The sequence below is a fragment of the Rhea americana genome, unplaced genomic scaffold (assembly GCF_003343005.1).
Source record: "Rhea americana isolate MKP2758 unplaced genomic scaffold, rheAme1 scaffold_298, whole genome shotgun sequence".
Classification (NCBI taxonomy): Eukaryota; Metazoa; Chordata; class Aves; order Rheiformes; family Rheidae; genus Rhea; species Rhea americana.
Genome location: NW_028186421.1, coordinates 255,475 through 275,788, shown reverse-complemented (window position 1 = coordinate 275,788; position 20,314 = coordinate 255,475). Strand labels below are relative to the sequence as shown.

The 20,314-nt window shown below is 35.5% G+C and overlaps 1 protein-coding gene across 1 annotated transcript in view; it reads left to right on the top strand.

Moving 5' to 3' along the window:
• The window catches only part of LOC146593343 (macrophage mannose receptor 1-like), a 56,739-nt gene that overhangs the window by 32,415 nt on the left and 4,010 nt on the right, over nt 1-20,314 (top strand). Inside the window, exons 13-27 of the mRNA XM_085309411.1 lie at nt 66-190; nt 1,163-1,250; nt 2,200-2,344; nt 3,784-3,825; nt 3,939-4,102; nt 5,262-5,329; nt 7,695-7,795; nt 8,290-8,432; nt 9,199-9,313; nt 10,569-10,738; nt 12,543-12,645; nt 13,554-13,786; nt 14,924-15,089; nt 16,067-16,219; nt 19,016-19,132. Coding sequence (XP_085165537.1) covers nt 66-190; nt 1,163-1,250; nt 2,200-2,344; nt 3,784-3,825; nt 3,939-4,102; nt 5,262-5,329; nt 7,695-7,795; nt 8,290-8,432; nt 9,199-9,313; nt 10,569-10,738; nt 12,543-12,645; nt 13,554-13,786; nt 14,924-15,089; nt 16,067-16,219; nt 19,016-19,132 — 1,933 coding nt within the window. The remainder of the gene's footprint in view (nt 1-65; nt 191-1,162; nt 1,251-2,199; nt 2,345-3,783; nt 3,826-3,938; nt 4,103-5,261; nt 5,330-7,694; nt 7,796-8,289; nt 8,433-9,198; nt 9,314-10,568; nt 10,739-12,542; nt 12,646-13,553; nt 13,787-14,923; nt 15,090-16,066; nt 16,220-19,015; nt 19,133-20,314) is intronic.

Genomic DNA, 20,314 nt, shown 5'->3' with positions numbered 1-20,314 from the left:
GATGTTTCTTGATCTTGTGGTCTTTATGGTCTATTATATCTGATTGTAAAACATGTTCTCATTAGTCTTTTTCAAGAGGAGAACAAAAGAAAACATGGCTTGAATCTCAAGAATTTTGCCGAGCGATAGGAGGAGATCTGGCCTCCATTAATGGTAAAGAAGAACAGTATGTGATATGGCGTTCTATTGCGTGAGTATCTGTAGTATGGTCATCTGTTCACTTTAATCAGTGTTTTGATCTTTCTGAAATGTTTATTTCAGATGTATGTTTTTACTTCTGTGTAAGCCATTCTGGATTCATTATCAGCATCTGTATCAAACACATAGCAAGAAAGGAGAGATGACGAGATAGCAGAAGTCATATGACTAGTGGCAATTATGCAAGAAGCTAATGCTAAAGAGAGATTGGTGAGAAGCTTAGTAGGTCCCTGAAATGTAAAAAGTAAGTGAAAGATTTCTGAATATGATCAAATGCTCTTAAAAAGCCCAACACTTGCAACATGACCTGAGTAGACTGGACACAATGAATAATTACATGTCTGTCTAACTAGGAAGCCAGACTCTAACATGGCAGCCTTGCAAAATGCTGCAGCCATACTAGAATCCTAGCTACGTGCCTGTTATGAGGAGGTATCAGATGCTGAATTACCATCTGTTGACATATCAGTACATTCTGATAAATCCATAAAACCCATCTGCTCTCAGACAAGAACTAGTTTAAGGTACGATTTTTTTAAAATGCAATTCAACTGCAGCAGGTAACAAAAGTTAATGCATTTGGAAGCTATAAGTGCCTTTAAAGAGAAAATGGAGAGTTGACAAGTGGAGAAACAACAACTGTTGCCCCATTGAACAAAAGTATTGAGCCTCCTGACTGCATTTCCAGGAGCTGGATTGAATCTGGGTGTTTTCTCTATAAAATGTTGGTCAGTATTTCAGTCTGTCTTAATGGATACTATTGACAGCTAGAACTGACTACATCTTAATTAACTTGCAGAATTTCTTCAGTATTTACAATTCTTTCTTAAAACTTTAAGGATTATATTTACAGAAGCTTATCAACTGTTGTGAATTGATAGGTTATAAAAATATTTTAATATCTTTCTCAGCTTCATTTTTATGCTTTAACTGCTTATAAACGGGGTTTTCTTTTTTTGTTTAGAAACAATGGGTACTTCCACCAGCACTTCTGGATGGGTTTATATTACTTGAATCCTGATGATGGCTTTGTCTGGAGTGATGGGTCTCCAGTGAGTGGTTTAATTTTCACAGCTATTATTTGCATTCCTTGTGTTTCTCGAGTGTGTGGTGTATGTTCTTGTGTTTTTTATACTCAATCATAACCCTCTATTGTTTCATGCTTTCTTTAGCAAAGCTTATGAATAACAATCTCATGGCTTCATTATTAAAAATTAGTATGTTTTAGCCAAAAATCAAGGGTGCATTTAATCAACAAGAAAATTAAATTYATCTTAGGTAACAGGAAAAAGATTTTTCAGGCCTTTTTTTTTGGATTGGCTGTTCTTATAAAGTGTAAGGTTTTTTCAGAGGAAAATTGTCCATCTTTAGTATTTATTTTCTTTGCTATTTAAATCTTGATCTGAAATGTCCTACATTCCAATTGTTTTATGCCAAGCTGGCTTGACTGTACCTCATGCTAAGATATAAAACTGTAGAAACAGAAGTGGGTTTGGAGATGTGGATGTATTTTCCTGTCAGTCAAAATTTATTTGGTGGAACAGTTTACCATRTGGAAAATGAATTTAAATTGAATTTGCAAATTGTATGGGAAAATTAAGATTGCGGTAATGTTTTTGTAAGGAAAAATGCCAACATTTTTATTGTAGCTCAATAATATCCTAATATTTGCTAATATAGGATGTTTGTTTATYATCAATGCATAGCATTCATTGTTRTTATCATCAGATGAATTTTACAGAATTTACATCCTATAAGAATGTCAGTATCCTGCCAGTTGTGATTGGAAATAACTGTCATATAAGCTGTGATCAAGTTGCAGTCTGAAAACAAATTTGAAATGTCAGCATTTGCAGCAGGAAGTTCTGGTTTCCTCTCATCTCAGTTTTTAAACTGATACTAGAAATAGACTGTGGGTCTGTGGTTTGAGGCTATCTCCTCCAGCTCTTCATTATTGTCTTTCTATACAACAGAATTGTCACAAAACTTTTTCTGTCATAGGTGAGGTACGAGAACTGGGGCTTTGGAGAGCCCAATAATTATCAAGGAATTGAACTTTGTGCAGAGATTAGTGGTGATTCCAGCATGTTATGGAATGACAGACATTGTGATTATCTGTATGGATGGATTTGTCAGATAAAAAAAGGTAATATTGCTTCTTCCTATATATAAATATAGTAAGAACAGAATTGATTTTTTTTCTTAGCTATGAGCACAACAATTTCAAAGCTGTTCCTCAGAGTGGTACCCTGTGCATAGTGAATATCGAAATGGAATAAGRATTTACATGCCTTTGATATGTTCAAAGAAACAGAGCCAAAGATGCCCTRCTGGGACTGCTTAGTGATCTTTCTCTATGATTTCAGAAAAGGAAATGTAATTCTTGAAAAACAGGAAATGGTAGTTTGAACATTCACATTCAATTYTGGCATTTCATTTAGAGAAGTTTGAGCCTTGTCCAACAAACTCTGTTTTGGAGTAAATTTTTCTGAGTCAAGTTTCAAATTTGTAGCAAATAGTTTGCAAATCAGTTCACATATTTGAGTTTTTAAGTGTGAAAACTTTTCTTTCCTCCTGTCCTTTCTTGGCCAGATACTGTTTGGGCAGCTGGTTGAATCTATAATTTCAAGATGAAGCCTGATTTTGGGATGTTTTATATTGCTTCGCCTGAGTTTTGTATTCATTTGTTGGTTTCTTGAAATATCTTCTTGAGGTCTTTTTATTTTCTGAAGATATCAAGCCAAAATTTATAATTTAGGGAAACTGAATTCCACAAGCAGCATTATCTGTTAACTTTGAATATTTTAGAAAGTGCTCTGTTAAGTATTTCACCACAGTCACTTATTGGGTAGGAAGGAAACAAAATGAAGATGCTTTATCAGCTTATTGACAACAAACTACTAGATCTGCTTTATATTGATAAAAGGATTTTTCAGGCAGTCAGAGAATTTTTTCTAACATGTCAATATCTGTGAGATTATTTTTTAGCACAAAAAAAAAATGGTAATCCTATAAAATTCTTCAGTGAGATCTTTAAGGATTGTTTTCCTGAGATACTAGTGGCGAAGGATCTCCATGATGCTGTAGCTAGAACAAACATGGGAATTCTTTAGCGTAAAGTCTTTTTGTCAGAAGGGATGAGTTAATTTCTTGGGAACTTATATGTTCCAGTGAAATTTACCTAGGGAAATTTTTAAGATCCAGGATAGTAGTAGTTCTCAAAACCAGGGAAAGATGGGAAGAACCTACTCTGTTGTTAACTACAGCAGCATGGAAGAAGATAACCCATTCTGTTCTGGTTTAAGCCAGAATTCGCATATAAATGACCTGGGAAAAGGAGCAGGAAGGAGACACAGGGCCTGGCTTAATGGAGTTAATGCTTTGGGACATAAGGCTTGCTGCATCCAGTCAATACCAAATGTAACTACTCAATTCAGTCAAATTTCAAGGGTTTTTTTTTATAATTTCTTGCACATTAGAAATAGCTTGTTTTTAGACCCTAAGGGAACAAGAATATGCATTTAAAATTGAAATGTGCTCCAGAAATTTATTATTTGATCATAATAAATATTTTTCTTCTTACAGGGGCAAGTGTGAAACCTGAACCAACAGAATCTCCTGCACCCAGTAGGTGTATATACTGCTAGTATTTGTGTTTGTGCATTTAAATGCACTTTTAAATTCTGCTAGTGTGAGTATCCTATACTCACAATATGTTTAGCTTACCCTTTATTTTACAGACTACAAGTCTACTGAGGACGGATGGATTATACGTGGAGACAAACAGTATTATATCAGCACAGAAAGTGTTCCTATGGAAGAAGGTCGAGAGTTCTGCAAGAGGAACTTTGGAGATCTTGCTGTAATTGACGGTGAAAGTGAAAGAAAATTCCTCTGGCGATATGTAAGAAAAATCTTTAATGCTATGGAATAAATCATCCAGAATAAGTGAGCACAGGCACGAATCCTTTTCATCTTCATGTTCTCCCTGCTGATTTTATGGCAGTGAAGTTGGTGAAACGGCAGTAGCAGTAAGCCGGATAAATACAATAAATACAAAAAATCAAATCTTTTTTGGATTTTTTCATAGTTGAGACTGGGGACGGTTTTGGCTTGGTATTTTGTATRGTACAGCAAACAAGAACAGTAAAAATTAAAATATATGTCTGCTTTTAACTTACTCAGCATGGCAGTCACACCACATTACATCTATATGCAATTGCTAATGCAGTTAATGTAAACCTAGTGCATAATTTTAATTGATGTGTGGCTTCACTATAGCAATAAGTACTGTTTTGTTGAGCTACTCTGATTCTGTAAGGTAGGCTGAGCTAACTGCAAGTAAAGGTGCTACAGCATCAACTCAAGATATTCTAAGATACAGATCAAAACAGATACTGTATCACATGCAACACTCAAACGTTGGCTTCTGATCTTGTCGGTGTGGTCTGAGATGTGGTCTACCTAGCAGCCTTTTGTTTGATCTAAGTTTCAAGCTCACAGCTTTGCCTCTATAGTTTATAATATGGGGTAAGAAAAACGTGAGGCATGGAGTATGCCACAAGARAGAGCTTTTAGAGGATTGTTTCCTAGATAGCTGGGGCTAGTACCCTGTTTATACTCTCTTGAAGACCAGTTTCTTTTAAATCAGGAGCGTGTTTAAAGGTGATACTTGAATTACATACAACTTTTCCTGAGCTGACTAAAGAGTAGCAGTGAGATAATATGAAAGTCTTACAATAGTTGACTTCCAAATTGAAGGAGGACTTTGCCCTTGCAGGACATTTATCAGGTGATGTTTGCTGCAGAGACTGTGCAAGAGGGGCTGATTGCAGTGACTTTCAAATAAGACTGTAAGAAATCATGAGGTAGTAATCTCACTTGTTGGCCAATGGTGAAGCTTGACTGAGGATTGACTGAGGCTGCTAAAAATTCAGCTTTGTAGCTTAAGAATGTAACATTTCATGTCCTATGTGACTCAGCAGTAGATTACTCACTATTTATAGAATACATTTCTGTTATAAAAAGAAGAAATGTGTAAAATTTTCATTTTTACATTCTAGATCTTGAAAAATGGCAAAGAAGATTCATATTTCATTGGTTTACAACTGAGTGTTGATCGACGGACAAGGTAGGTCACCTAGAGTCATCAAGCTCACATTGTACTTTAAAATCAAGAACAAATCCACTGAGCAGAGCTAGTACAGTGATGTACTTGAGTGATATTGTGGCATCTCAAAGCAGATGAAAATGTTTTTCCTTTAGCTTCCCTGGGACTAAAATTTCATGCTTAGCATTTTTGATTATGAAGATAAGATTGTAAAAGTTTGTTTTGTAGTATCTTTACTACTTTACACGCTTTATCCTAATATTTAATCCATTTTTTTTGAATCACATCTGTTGCTAGGGAGTCTCACCCCACAATAATACTATTATTCTGTATGATATTATAGCAGGAAAGAAGCTTGATTTCAGTTTTACCTTCAGCTGTTATCTGCTTTGTTCATATTTCAACAAAGTATAACTAGTAGAAGGAGTTAAAAAAATATTCCCTGTTGATATTGGATGAAATTCTTCTTTCACAGAAGACTAACTCCTTTTAAAGTAAAGAGCATTCCTCATTGACACCACTGGAAGCTAGAGTAGATTGATAAACCTTAAAACTGAACTTACTCTCTAGCAATATTAAAACATTAGTGTTTTTTTTTTGTTTTTTTTTGTTTTTTTTTTTTTTTTTTTTTTTTTTTTTTTTTTTTTTTTTTTTTTTTTTTTTAACTTTTCTGAAGTTTACATCAGCTCTGTTAGACTTGGAAAGTTCTGCTTTACTGTTTTAAGATTTTGTAGCCTGTAGCACAAAATAAGTTAAATTGAACGGGCCTGGAGTTTCAAAGGACATAGCCAGGTTTGAATCTCAATTTAAACACGATTATATTTTCAAATGGTTTAATTCYGTATTAATTTAGCTCCATGTCTAGATGATGCAAGAATAATACTGAGTGTTTCCATAATAATTTTCTCACAAAGCTGGCAGCAAAATTAAAATGGAGATAATGTATTTGAACTTCTATAAAAAATATGATTTCTTTTATTCTCTGATTTATATTTAAAATATAAATAGATTCCCCCACTGAATATATATAAGTTTTTTGGTACATAAAAACATTCTTTTCTCTCCTTACAATCTATTGGGAACAGACTGTATTTAAAGGGAAAATACAACTGCAAGTTAGCAACAAACTCCCCCTCCCCTTTTTTTTTTTTTGTAGAGCAAAGATAACTGCCACCATTTTATAACTTAAGATGCTCGGTGTGGATAAACAGGTTTTCTGCAAGCTTTTCTGAATGTCAGTGTGCAGCACCATGACTTAATTTTTACATATGATGTTTATTTAGGCTTGGCTTCATTTCACTTGAAGTGCATTACTAGATGTCTAGTAATTCTTGGTTCTTCTTATAATCCATAGTGAAAAAAATGCCCCTTCAGAGGATGATTGAGATGGGTGGGCAAAATCACTCTCTGAAGAAGAGATGTCTCTTCCATTCCATTGTTTTTGTAGGGACCCTAAGATAAATACACTTCTAGGAGAAGTGCCTTGCGTATGTGCATGGAGTCGTGTAGGGTGAGCCTAAGCCCCTCTGTCACTTGCAGTCCAATAGGAATGTGTCCCCTAATAAATGTTTGGTTGCTTGGCTATGATTTTGTTCTCTGTAGTTTAATCTACACAGATATACAGCTTTTTCAGTGTTCAGATTTTACCTTACTTGCCAGAGTGACTKCCTTCTAGATGGTTTGTCATGCTGTCACAGTTTTCTTAGTGTGGGTGGGAGCGATCAAGCGTTTCGCCAGTATTATGACTGAAGTCTCTTATCTCTGCAGTAGCCACAAGGAATATATGACTTGGGAAATGATGAACATCTGGGTTCTGTCATGCTGAAATGGTGTCTGGCTTTCATGTTGTCCTGAAAGGTTATTTTGAATATTGTCCTATCAGCTGCAAAAGCATCAGTATGTTGCATAAATCCAGAGTAAACATAACTTCAACATATATCTTGTGCTTTTGCAAAGAGAGTAAGTTCAGTGCAATGAGCTAAGTACCTGTTACTCCACAACAATATTCATGATTACATGGATGCTATATTCTTTGTTTTTCCCATCCTTGCAAGGGTAGTTACCAGAGATGTTCTGTTTTTTCTGGCAATAAATGCACAGTCAGGAAAATTACTGTTTTTCTTGTATCTGCAATAGAAAATATTGCGTATATCTCCATTTTATGAGGTAATACATTTATTCCATTAATAACAAAATAAAAAAAAGGAAAAAAGTATTTCTCAGTTAACTCATGTATTGTGGATATCTCTCGATTAGAACTGGTCTAATAACCTTGTACCCCATAAGCTGTGAATGAGCATATTAAACATCTTGCTAAATGACTTTTTGTGATTTGAAAGCACTTCTATTTGTATGTTAAGGATTTTGTTGAATTGTTTCTCCTCAGCTGGATGGATGGGACTCCAGTCAATTATTTGGCATGGGCRCCACATGAACCAAACTTTGCAAATAATGATGAAAATTGTGTAGTCATGTATAAGAATTTAGGTAGGTTTTGTATGTTTGTTTCTGAATTTTGTTATTTATGTGTTTGTGTCACAATGATTTTTCTGAGAGGTACCTCTGTTCACTGTATTTTTGTTCTTGTACAGACTTGTAGAAGTGGAACATGATATATTCAGGACTTCATAGTTTTGTACTCTTGTGTTTATCTTAAGTGTAGCATGGAGAAGGTCTGGTAGAGGCTTGTGCTTGTGACTGCTATACAACTCTTATATTTTTTATTAAAATTGGTCTAATGTGCTACTATAAAAATAAATTTATAATATCTGATTTAAATAGTACTCTACTTTTAATATTCCATATTTACACTGGGTACAAAGTGGCATAGTTATAGTTGCTGATGTAAAATGATCCATAAATTAAGAGACACTGCGGATTTGATGCTCATTTGGTCATTGTGTAACAATATCTGAAATTGATTTCCAGCTAACCGGCATTGGACATAGTGTCATACAGTTTCTCATTTATCTTGTATTCAGGATTTTGGAATGATATAAACTGTGGCTATCCAAATCCCTACATATGTGAAAGGCACAACAGTTCCATTAATTCAACTGTTCCTCCAACAACATTTTCAACTCCAAGAGGATGTCATCCAACTTGGCTTTCCTTTCAGAATAAGGTACCATAACAAATACATAGCATGTGATAAAGTGTTAGACAGCAAAGAAATTACTTTACATTATTTTTTCTTATTAGAATAAGTTTTCCTTTCCAGAGGGCTGGTTGAGGTCTGCATGCTTTTATTTATTTGTCCATCCACGATTTTGCAAGAAAAATGTTTTATTTATTTTTTTAATTATTTTTAAACATTTCTAATGAAGTGGCATATGAGCCTGTCCAGATGCAGTTTGTGAAAGTCATTCTCTAGTTGCCTCTTCAACTCTTTTGATATGCATTTCCTAAAGGGAAATTTCCTAAAGGGAAAACTCCTAAATGGAGTTTGAAGTATTGGTGTATTGATCTTGATGTATTTTAACCAAACCATAATACTCCTCCAGCACTGAATATATTTTGGCTTTCTTGATTTTAAAAAATGTAGCATACTTTGCAATCAAATAAAAAAAAAACAGGCAGACTAATATCAGTGATGTGTAAATTACCAGTGTTAGCTGACTGTCTACAGAAAGTTAATTTTTGCTTACTTTTGGGAGATCTCACATCAAAGCTGGCATGTGTCTTGCTGAAGAAAACATTTTCTTGAGAGCTTTAATTTTACGTAGAAAATGGATGAGTATAAAAAGCCCTTCCAAGCTGAGTGTGTTTATTCAGATAAGTGTGCTGTTTTACTGTGCTTTCTCCATCCTGCTTTGCTTAAAGCAATGCTTTCTGATCTGCAAGAGGTATTGGAGTAAAGATAATGTTTGGGGAATTTGTTCTTGTTTCAGTGTTACAAAATATTTGGATCTACAGAAGATGAACGTGTCAGTTGGCATGCTGCACGAACAGCTTGCCTGAATTTAGGAGGAAACTTGGCTACTATCCCTAATGAACAAGTGCAAGGTACTATGTATGGTTCTGTAGCAATTCGATTCTGTAGCAACATTTAATCTTAACAGGATGGCTGTTATATTTGCAYGAATAAGGACATCATTTGAATAATGACTGCACATCTGATTTTGGTCCGCAAACACACAATATTTAGAAATTTCTAATGAAGTCTACACCTGTATCTGCCAAATGCTGTTGTAGGCTTAGACTTAYTTGCATGCCTGTGTGCGTATGTATACATACATACACACACACACAGATATGTGTATGTATGCATATATACACTCGTGTGTATATATGTGTGTGTAAGTGTTACGCACACATGCATTTATGTATATATATGTATGTATAAATTTGTTAAATCTAAGTATATGTAAATTGTATGTACGTGTATATTGTCTTGTTAATCATAGTAGTGTTTTTTTGTGCCAATGAATGATGCCAGCTGGATGCAGCAGGTTCATTCTAAGTGATGTCGTTTCACTAGGTGGCATTAACTCACTGCATGACTTTCTGTATTATCTCAACCAAGCACAGTAACCTTGGGATCAGAACTTGCTGTGTCTGGGAACCCTGGAACAGAAGAAGTTTTATAGCTCATACCCCTAACCCATAACTTAGCAGATAGATGCACTGCAGTAATTAATTTGCTTGTGATGAATAGTTCAGTTGATGATCATTTTAAGCTTGTCTCTTCTGCATTCTGCTTCCTGCTGAGACAGCATAGGCAAATGCCCAGGTATTCCAGGAGAGAGGAAACATTCTTGTAATTCTATAAAAGAACTGGTCAGTGCTCTATTGTGTTTTCTRTGTGATGCCATTGTAAAGTAACTAGTCTGGTGAGATTATCAAAAGTTTATGCAAATTACATGGCTGGATATTTATGAGTCATTTGTAGGACTCGGATTCAATGTCTTGAGAGATTGCGTTCCTCTCATGTTTTGGGATTTCTCCCAGGACCAAGTTAGAAGTTTAGTTGAAGTATTTTGAACAAAGAAGTTGTATATCTAGTTCCCTGTTCAGTTCCCTGTTCATTAAGCTCAAAACTCATCTCCTTTTTATTTTACCTTCAGTTATTGTGAAATAAATAACTTTAGTGTCTCTGCTTATCTTGTCACCAGTAAAGTGTTCTGGCCTTCAGAGAAATACATAATTTAACCTAGTCCAGGTCTATATTTATCAGCAGGCTCAGTGAGGCCAGACACCTGGGTTCACTTGTCCTTCATTAAAACTATTTCTCTTTTTCTTCTAATTTTTTTCACTCTAGCTTTTCTCACCTTTCATATGAAGGATTTTATGACTGATACATGGATTGGATTAAATGATATAAATCATGAACTGAGGTTCCTTTGGACGGATGGAAAGGGAGTTTACTTTACAAACTGGGCCAAAGGCTTCCCAACAGGACATACAGATTTATACTCATATGATGGCCAGGTGAATAAAAATCACACAGTGTTCACTACAATTTGCATTTAGAATACATTTAGGCATTTGCTGGTATTTGAGATGTGGTACTACTGGATTTACTGCGTTCAGATCTGCAGAATTTAATAACAGTTTGACTGAGACTACATCCTGCACTGATAAAATTGTTAATTAGAACCTTTTTATGTAAATCAAGTATAAATTGAAGTAGAGCGAAGGGCTTTCTGCTCTTGGGATGTTGCTGTACCAGATAGCTAGAGCGTCTGAAGTGTGCTCATACAAACATTGGTTTCAGATTTCAGTTCTCTCTGTACATGAAGGCTGCACTGTCTCTGTGTTCATTCTGCCTTCTCTTGTATGCGCTGGTAAAGAAGATGGCCATGAGACTCCTGCCTTACAGCATTTGCTGCAAAAATGCACTGGATGAACACATGTTCCTATTCCTGTGACCACAGTTGTCCCTGAATTTAGGGGGTTTCTCTGTTGATATGTAGCTGGGTAGCTTGCAAGTGACACTTGCAGACAAATTACCCTCAAACAGTCATGTCTTACATGCAAATATTGTCAGTCATATTTGCGGAAAGAACGTGTAACTTTTATAAAAAGCCAGGCATTCAGTTTTGCTGGAAAAAAGAAAAAAAATCCCTTCCCCTATTTCACTATCATATGAACTGATATCTGATGGCATATGCTTAGATGATTCTGTGCTTTGGAACTGCAACACATTATAGGACTCACTGTGTTTACTCTGAATACAATTTCCACTGAAAAAACATTTTTGTGTACAATGGTATTTTTCCTCTTTGAAAGTAGCATCACTGAACTTGTCATGTATTGAGAGAGAAAATTTGGGAAATTCTGAAGTTAATCAGAAACAGCAGGCTTAAAATGTTACTGTTGGGAGGCACAATATAGATCTTTCCCTCTTTATGAAAAGTAATAGGATTTCTATAAAGTCTTCTCTGAAAACTTAAAGTCTCTGGTTTATAAATTCCAGATTTATTTTGAAATATATTTAACCTCAACAAAAAAATAAGTTGTCAGGGTTAATGCACAATACTGTGAAACTGTTCAGTTAGAAAGATTTAAATCTTAATGCTGCATTTCACTGGCAAATGCAATGTTTCTCTGTGCATCTCCTCCTGGATAGCAAAAATAAATATGTAAACAGAATAAGATAAATATGGATGCTTCACTGCAAAAAAAATATTTGTGGACATACAGCATTTTGCATTGGTCAATGTTTGTTTAGTGTGTGCTCACATAGGCTCTGTCCAATGTGCCTGTCTCAGGCTGAAATGTCACCATAAGGTTAGCACCCGCAGATCAATGGCTGCATTTGGGAAGGAGCAGATCAAATTTTGCTGTGTATGATATTACAGCTTGCAAGAATAAATTTGGAGAGGAGAGTGAGATGTTGGAACTGTTGCATTGCCCGTTGATTGTCAAGCCATGGCATAAGCTTTTTTTTTCTTGGGCAAAGTTAATCATTGTTTTCTGCAATATCTGCTTTACTTTTTAATGTGTCTGTGGCTTTACTTCTGTCCATTTTGTATGCCTGAGGATGGGAGGATACTAGCATTTCTCTGGTCTTCCTGTCCACCCTGGTGTGATGCAAGACAGAACAACATTAAGTTTGCAAAGCGCAAGAGGGACAAAACTTCAGCATCACAAAATTGGAGCTATTAAATCTTACAAGGATATGAGAGTAAAACTGCAGTATTACTTGTGTCTAAAGATGTAAAAGGGTGACAAATGTTTATTTGCTTTTTGTGGTTGCAGGTAGCTGATCTTTTGTCTTTTCCCCTCATAGGCTGATTGTGTTGTCATGCGAAACAGTCCTGTTAAAGAGGCAGGGAAGTGGGCTGATGAGAGCTGTGATAACAACAGAGGTTATATATGCCAAATTGATGGAGGTACTTGTCTTTTCAATTAAAACACAGTAAAACCTAATGTATCTTCAGGTTTACGCTTGTGTATTAAGTTCTGGATTTCAACATCATTTCACTTTCAGTAAAGATATATCCACACATTGTTTTTCAGGCAGGAACACAAGGGTCATATGTGTGCAAAGGTCCAGCTAGAGATTGTCCTCAGCTGATCCTTTGCAATAACTGCCATGCTGGAATTTTTATCTATATGTTTATGTTTAATAGGACCATTGCCCTGATATTTGCTTTGTCATTTTGTCTAGTCATTTTTTTCTGATCATTTTCTGAGCACATTGACTTTTAAAACGTATTCTGGAAAACACTGGATTATACATGTAGCATGAATTATCTGGAGTGCAAGTGTAGCTCATCTGGCTGAACTTGAGCTAATTCACCTAGAAAACAAAATTTAAAATCAATGAAAACCTGCCATTAAATATCAGATTGATTTCTAAGGGCTGGTCTACTACAAAGGTGCTTTCCTGTGTCTCTGAGCAATAGATTTGACAAAAAAAAAAATATATTCCTTGAAAACAACACAGTCTATGYCACACATTTGTTTTGGTGGAAAAGTGTTTCATTAAAAAAATTGTAAYGTACTCTAATGCAAGTTCATTTCAGTAATACTAACCTGTAGGATTATGCAGAATGTTCCTTTTTTCCTTGTCAAAGGCTGCTGTAAGCAGCTCTTTTTCTTTCCACAGCTCTCTAGTTGATTTCTGCTGCTGATGCTATCTTAAAGAATAACATCTAACCTGTGCTGGTCAAAAGTTAGGGAATATGAGATGAAGAAAAGAGGCAGGTTATTTTATCCTGTTTGCTACTGCAGTCAAATCATAAAGCCTTTTGAATAACTATATGACATAAGCCTTTCTTCCTCCTTTATTTTATAGACTCCGAGTTTCTCCCTTCTACAAGTACAGCCCCATCCAGCGTTATTCGTTATGGTAACAGTAGTTATTTGTTCATCTATACCAAAATGAAATGGGAGGATGCACGAAAAAACTGCAGACGTCATGATCAGTTTGACCTTTCCAGCATCTTAGACCCCTACAGTCATTCGTTCCTGTGGCTGAAGATATTGAAGTATAGGGTGCCAATATGGATTGGTCTTAACAGTAATGTGGTAAGAACCTCAAACCAGTTGAAAATGATATTGCTAGGCAAATAACATTGCTTGAAATGATATGGACAAAACAGGAACTAGAAAGCCTTATTATTTCTTTATTGTTAGCTTATTAGTTTACCTCTTGGTTCTAAGTGTTTGTATATACTGTCAGTTTTTACAGGTTGGGGTGTATACTCTTCCGTTACTCTAATTAAATTGTATATTTTTTACACTTACCCTCTGTGACATTCTACTCTGTGCACTTCCGAACAAGACATTTTAGGCCAGCATTTTGAAATTTCTGTTCATGTAGACAGTGTTAGCTTTGGGATAAAATCCTTAGGTCTTAAAATGTACAGTGGAAATCACTTATTCTAAACACAGGGCATAAAAATACCTGATTTTCAGAAATAGAATAAAATGCTGTTGAAAGGACTCTTGGAACATTCTGAGGGTAATTAGCCAAGCAATTAGTTGGTTTACTTCTTTTTTTTTAATGTTTTAATTGTTTCTGCTCTTCCTACTCTCTGATACTCTGATGCTTTCTAAATACTAAAATATACCACTCTTTCTTCTTGGCACAAGCACTTATTTTGCATTCTCTTCCTTTGACTAAGCACACAAAATAAATACAGATGAATGAACGTAAAACACCTCTTCCCCTCCTGCCCTCCCCCCTCCCCACCCTGAATTCACCARACCTAACCAACAGAATGATCCACTGAGTTCATAAACTGTGGTGGGAGAATATTCAGTTTTAAACACACCTTAGGTTAAAGTAACCTACACTTCTTGAAACTTGAATAAAAGTAGATAGTACAAAAATTAAGCATCAGATATTCACTCCTCCAAACTATATTTAGTGAAATTTTTATTTCTGAATTCTATTTGAATACATTTTGGACTTGACAAAACTGTTAATGTCACTTGTTTTGCATTTCCCTTTGCTGAAAAGTATTTGCTGCCCTGCTGTATATCTCAATGAACAGCTGCTGGTCACAACATAAATTGAAAAGTTTGGTCTATTTGCATTTGTTACTGATTTCTAAATGAAAACTTTTGGCATAAACTGCTAGACAGACAGACAGACAATTTGACTCACAAAGCAATAGTTAATGCTTAGGATATAATCTTTCTTGTTTATTCTGTGCTTAGACCAATGGGCGTTATGAGTGGATTGATAACTGGAGAATGAAGTATACTAAGTGGGCTGAAGGGGAACCAAAGCAGCAAATAGGTTGTGTCTATCTGGACATTGCTGGAGCCTGGAAGACAGGATTCTGTAATGAAAGTTACTTCTCTGTTTGCAAAAAACCTGATGGTAAGAACTTGAATCTGATTGTTGCAATTGTGATGATTTTCCTTTTATAGTTCATTGTGCTGAGAGGTCTGCTGATATATACTTAAATGCTGCTGGAATATCAAGAACTAAACAGATGAAATAATTAAAATGTAACTGTATTGAATTGGGCTACTTTAAAATGAGGGATGACATTAACAAAGCTACCGTGGCTATGAACATGCATCACTGTAATAATGTTAGATGCGTTTTGTCAAGCTCAGACTTACATTATTTTGATATTTACTTTGATACTGAGTAAATGTTATTTTATTTGGATACTGATTAAGCAGGTAATATAAAACCCTGCAAGAATCAAAAAGTAATGAATGGTTAGGTTATGGTCGCATTGGATACAGTGTTGAAAGGGGAAGAGCTGAGTGGCCAAGCCATAAGGAGTCAAAAAAGTGTTTTCTCATTACAGTTTCCCAGGTTTTCCTGTTATAATTTTATAGCAAACTACAGGTAGTATATAAATGTCTAAAAGATACTCCTTCAGGCCACATACTCTACTGTTTTGATCTGAAACTTTTGTTATTATTGCCTGATACTCCTTTCTGCATTCAATTATATTAGATTACAACCCATATGACCAAGTTTAGGCTCTAATTCAGTAAAAGCACTCATTCAGTACAATAGTCAACTGTGAATACACAGTTGTGGGTAGAGAGCTTAATAATCTCAACTTAATAATGTGTTTGAAGAAAAATATACTTGAGTTCTTTGCTGAATTAGATTTCTTGAGTGTGAGGCACAGCTGCAGTATTTTTTGTTCACTGATTTCAGACTTTTTTCCGTTATTGTGTTTTAGCAAGCAGTACAGATTACCAAGATTACATTTTGTTTAAGACTTCTATCAAGTGAGTTTTCCAATGTTCAGTTAGAATAATTTATTCATGATAAAAGAAAGTATAAGGAGCTGTGTATTTAAACTGTGCCCTTTCTATTTTTTAAACCAGTTCAAGCTCCCACTGAACCCCCTCAGCTTCCAGGAAAGTGCCCTGAATCAGAAGATCACAAGTCTTGGATCCCTTTCCGAGGTCATTGCTACTACATTGAATCTTCATCTACAAGAAACTGGGCCCAAGCCTCTTTAGAGTGTCTCCGACTAGGTGAGTATCCTCCTTAATCAAAGATCACATCTTCCTGACTTGTTTTTTCTTCTATGAAAAACTGAACATGTGCTATGTATTTTTGTGATTTCAAGGGTGGTCCAAGGGGTTGCATCCAAATGCTGCCTTAATTTTGGAGGAGATGGAGAATAGCTGTCTGCCAGTGGCACACACTAACTCTTTCATGGGTGTGGGGCCAGGCTTTGGAAGAGCTCTGTGATCTGGAGTAGAGATGACAAGTGGAACCTTGTCCTTTGACTCTGATAGGAGGTAGTCAACCTCATCCACAGCAGTTTTAATGGCATTTCATATCATTTGCATTCCTGATCTGATTTGCTTCTTGGTTATTCCAGTTTTATGCCATGGAAAAGAAGAAGTTACATCTGTTTACAATGGATAATATATTAGTAAACAAGGCAGTTGTTTCATTCTTGCAACTTACTTCTCTGAGCAAGTAAAGTTGCTCATCTTGCCAAACTTTGCATCTACACTGCTGGTGGCCATARGCAACCTAGGTATCTAAGTTCCCATTAGACTGCAAAGAGACCATGTTAATGCAGTCAGTGGAGCTGATTCCTGATTCATCTTCACCAGAAATACACACTGGCATTTGGTTGGGTGAATTGCGCCCTAAACACCACTGACTATGTTGATTTTATCTCTACTGACTAAACGTACCACTGAAACCCGTGTCACATACAGACAGCTGGATAAAATGAATCTCGCCGTTTCTGTCAACAGTCAGGTTCATTTCTGAGCTCTCAYGAGTACACTGTACATCTCTAGTACATTGCCAGCTTGGAGAACTTTCATTATTTCTGAGGGAATGTTCAAGTTTTGCTGTGTGTTCTTTAACTCTTACTATATTCTCTGCATTAAGGATTGCATAACATTTGGATAGAGGTTCTCAATTGTTTACTTTTAAATACAGAAATGTCTCAGAAATACAACTGTCTTGCTATAGCTCAGTCTTTAAGACTATGAGAATTGTCACAATGTAACCCAATTCCATAGGTCTTCTGAGTTCTTTTGTTGACATGACAGATGCTTAGTCTTTGGAAGCTGCAGTGTTTGTTCTTACTTCTGCATACTGAAAAAGATCTTGGCAGCTGTGCAAGTATCAGGAAAATTTGTTCTCTGCTTTAAATGTTATGATTATGATTTTGAACAAGCTTATGCTAGAAATTAAAGAACACTTTTTTTTTGTCTTGAGAGGGCTAAGTTTCTGGAACAACCTTTGAGTAAGAAGAGTGGGCTAAATAAATGAAAGAGTCTTAAGATGAAGTTTGAGAGGAATTGAGTGATGATGTTGTCTGTGGTAGCAGGTGGCTTAGCTTACTCTCCAGCTGCCCTACATTTTTTTTGTTGGAATCTGCAGTTACATCAAATTGCTTTTTTTGTGTTAGACTAAGATTCCTGAATAAAAACACTGGCTATTTGTTTCAGCCTGTATGGTAAAAGACTGGCATTATTTGCAGTTTAAAAGTTCTAGGGGATTATATGAAGACTTCACAGTACTGACTTCCCCTTCAATGTTACCCTTAATCTTTTATGCAAACTAAACATCTGACACCATTTGGCAAAAGAGGAACAATTAGGAAAACGTAAAGACTGCTGCAAAAAAGAGGAACATTCCATGCTCTGTTAGATTCTGCTATCCTTACTTGCACTCTGAGCTTTCTGTTTGTAGATAGTCATTTTCTAATTATATCTCACCCATAGTGGAATTCTGAACCATAGTAGAATTAATTAGCTCAGTAGTATTCCAAATGACTTCTATCTTTTCATTCTCTGTAATTATGTCTTCCTTACCTGAGGAAAAGCACCTTCAAAAATTCAACAGCCTAATCAAAATAGTGAAATGCCAGACTTAGCTGTTGCTACCTATCAGTTGACTGAATTTTAACTCCACACTGAAAGAGAACAGATGATGCACCTTATCAAATGTTTAGTAACACTACATACAAAGTCTCATTTACTCTGCTGGCACATTACAGGCCCTGTGCCACAACTTCTTGATTATGCTAGAATAAACCGTTATGGCAGAATGCTAGTGCTGCAGGTGGATGACATACTAATGGGGCAAGAGATGACTAAGATGATAAATACAAAAGGCAGGGAAGAACAGTACGAATATTGTCACCCCACAATAAAAACTCAGGCTTCATGAAAATCTTTCTCCAATTTTTTCTGAGTGGAACTAAATTCCCTGCACTTCCTCCATCACTAGGGGAGAAAGAGATTCTTTTAGAAGGTGATTCAGAGCAAGAACCTAATTTAGGTGCTATGAATCATGCTGTGGAAAATCTTTCTCTGTTGACTACAAAGAAAGTGTGTGAAAGTAAACCTGGTTGGAGAGTTATGCTTATAATTATATAACTGTAGCCAGGAAAGTCAGCAAAGGCTGTGGTATAGGCGAGTTATACAGAGGCTCAAAAAACATTTAATCATTAATGTATGAAGTTACATTGTGCATAGATTGAAGTTATGGCACTTTTTAATAAAAACTTGTGGGTATTTTTATTTATTTATTTTTTATTTATAACGTATCAGTAGAAGTTTATATTGGATCACATATTCACCTATTGTATTTTGCCTTGAGCCARTGTTCAGTTTGTGCTACTATTTTCTAGTGGATGAAGAAATGAAGAGGAAGTGCACTCTGATGGAAATGCTGTGCAATATATCAACAGCAATGCAAGAGTCCTTCATAAGAAATTATCTAAAGTTTTTGTTTTGCATGTTTGCTGTGAAACTCGTGTCTCTAAGATATTTTTTTTTCCTTATGTTTTGCAGGAGCATCTTTGGTGTCAGTTGAAGACTCAGCTGAAGCCGATTTCCTGGCATACACCATTGAACCACTTGAAAGGAAAACGTCAACTTTTTGGACAGGAATGTACAGAAATGTAGATGGTAAATTCTTTACTTTTTGTGAAACATCTTTTTCTTTGGCGAAGAATTGTCACAAGATGTTTGACATGGATGTTGAAAATTTTATGTAGTACTTGGTAATACATAAAAATGAAATTAGGAAAGGTAATATAGTCTCATCATGGGAGAAATTGTAATTCAGTAGTAATCAAGCAATAGCTGATAATATAGAGAAGAAAGACCAGGCCCAGCAAGTTCATCTTGAAGCAAAAGAAGGAATTCAGGACAYGGTAAGGCACAGGGTGCATATTGCAAAATACAGCCTGGATCATGTTGGCAGTTGAGAAGAGACAAGGTCAAATGGTTCTTCTCAGATCTGGAATATTCAATATTCAGTTAAATAGTTATTTTTGTCTTAATAGATCTAACGGCTGCTTCAGATTTGTGCTGCTCAGAATAAAAAGTCCAGTTTAACAATATCAGGGGCAAGGCTGCAGAATAGTTTGGGGACTTAGATCAGATTTCTGGAGCTTTTGAAGATTTTTCAACATATTCAACCTATTCAACCACTGCAATGGGATAGCCAAATGAGGAGAAGACAATATTCTATTATTTTACTTGAATCTTAGGAAAAGAAAGAAAAGAGTTCTTCAATATAGAAGAAAAGAATTTGAATAGATTAATGATTTATAAACATAATACATATTAAGAAGAGCTGAGGTTTACTCATGTCGTTAACTGACATGTAAAATGGTTTTTAAAATTAGTTCTAGAGCAGGTGACAAACAATACAAGTTTTATAGAAATTATCAACATGAAGCTGATTCAACAAGTAGATGCCATTGTATCATTAGATAATGATTATCATGATGTCAGCATAACTAAATTTTGTATCTTTGGAAAAGTGGTATCAATGTGTCATGCACTGACACAAATGGGGACAGATAAGAAAAAAAAAAGCTAAAATATGAGGCATTTTGTAAGAAAACATAACTTTCATGCTGAGTCTAAGACTTTTCTTCTCTGAGTACAACTTAAGAGTCACAAGGGGCATATTTATTCTAAATAAATAATGCTGTTAAAAGAAAGGAGGAAAAAAAGGAACAGGAAGAAAGAGATAGAAAATCCCAGCATAGCTAACAACAATGATCACCAGATTTTTGAAGCAGATCTTCAGAAATGAAAGTCAAAGTATTTAAGATCAGTGGGAAGGAAGGAGCAGAA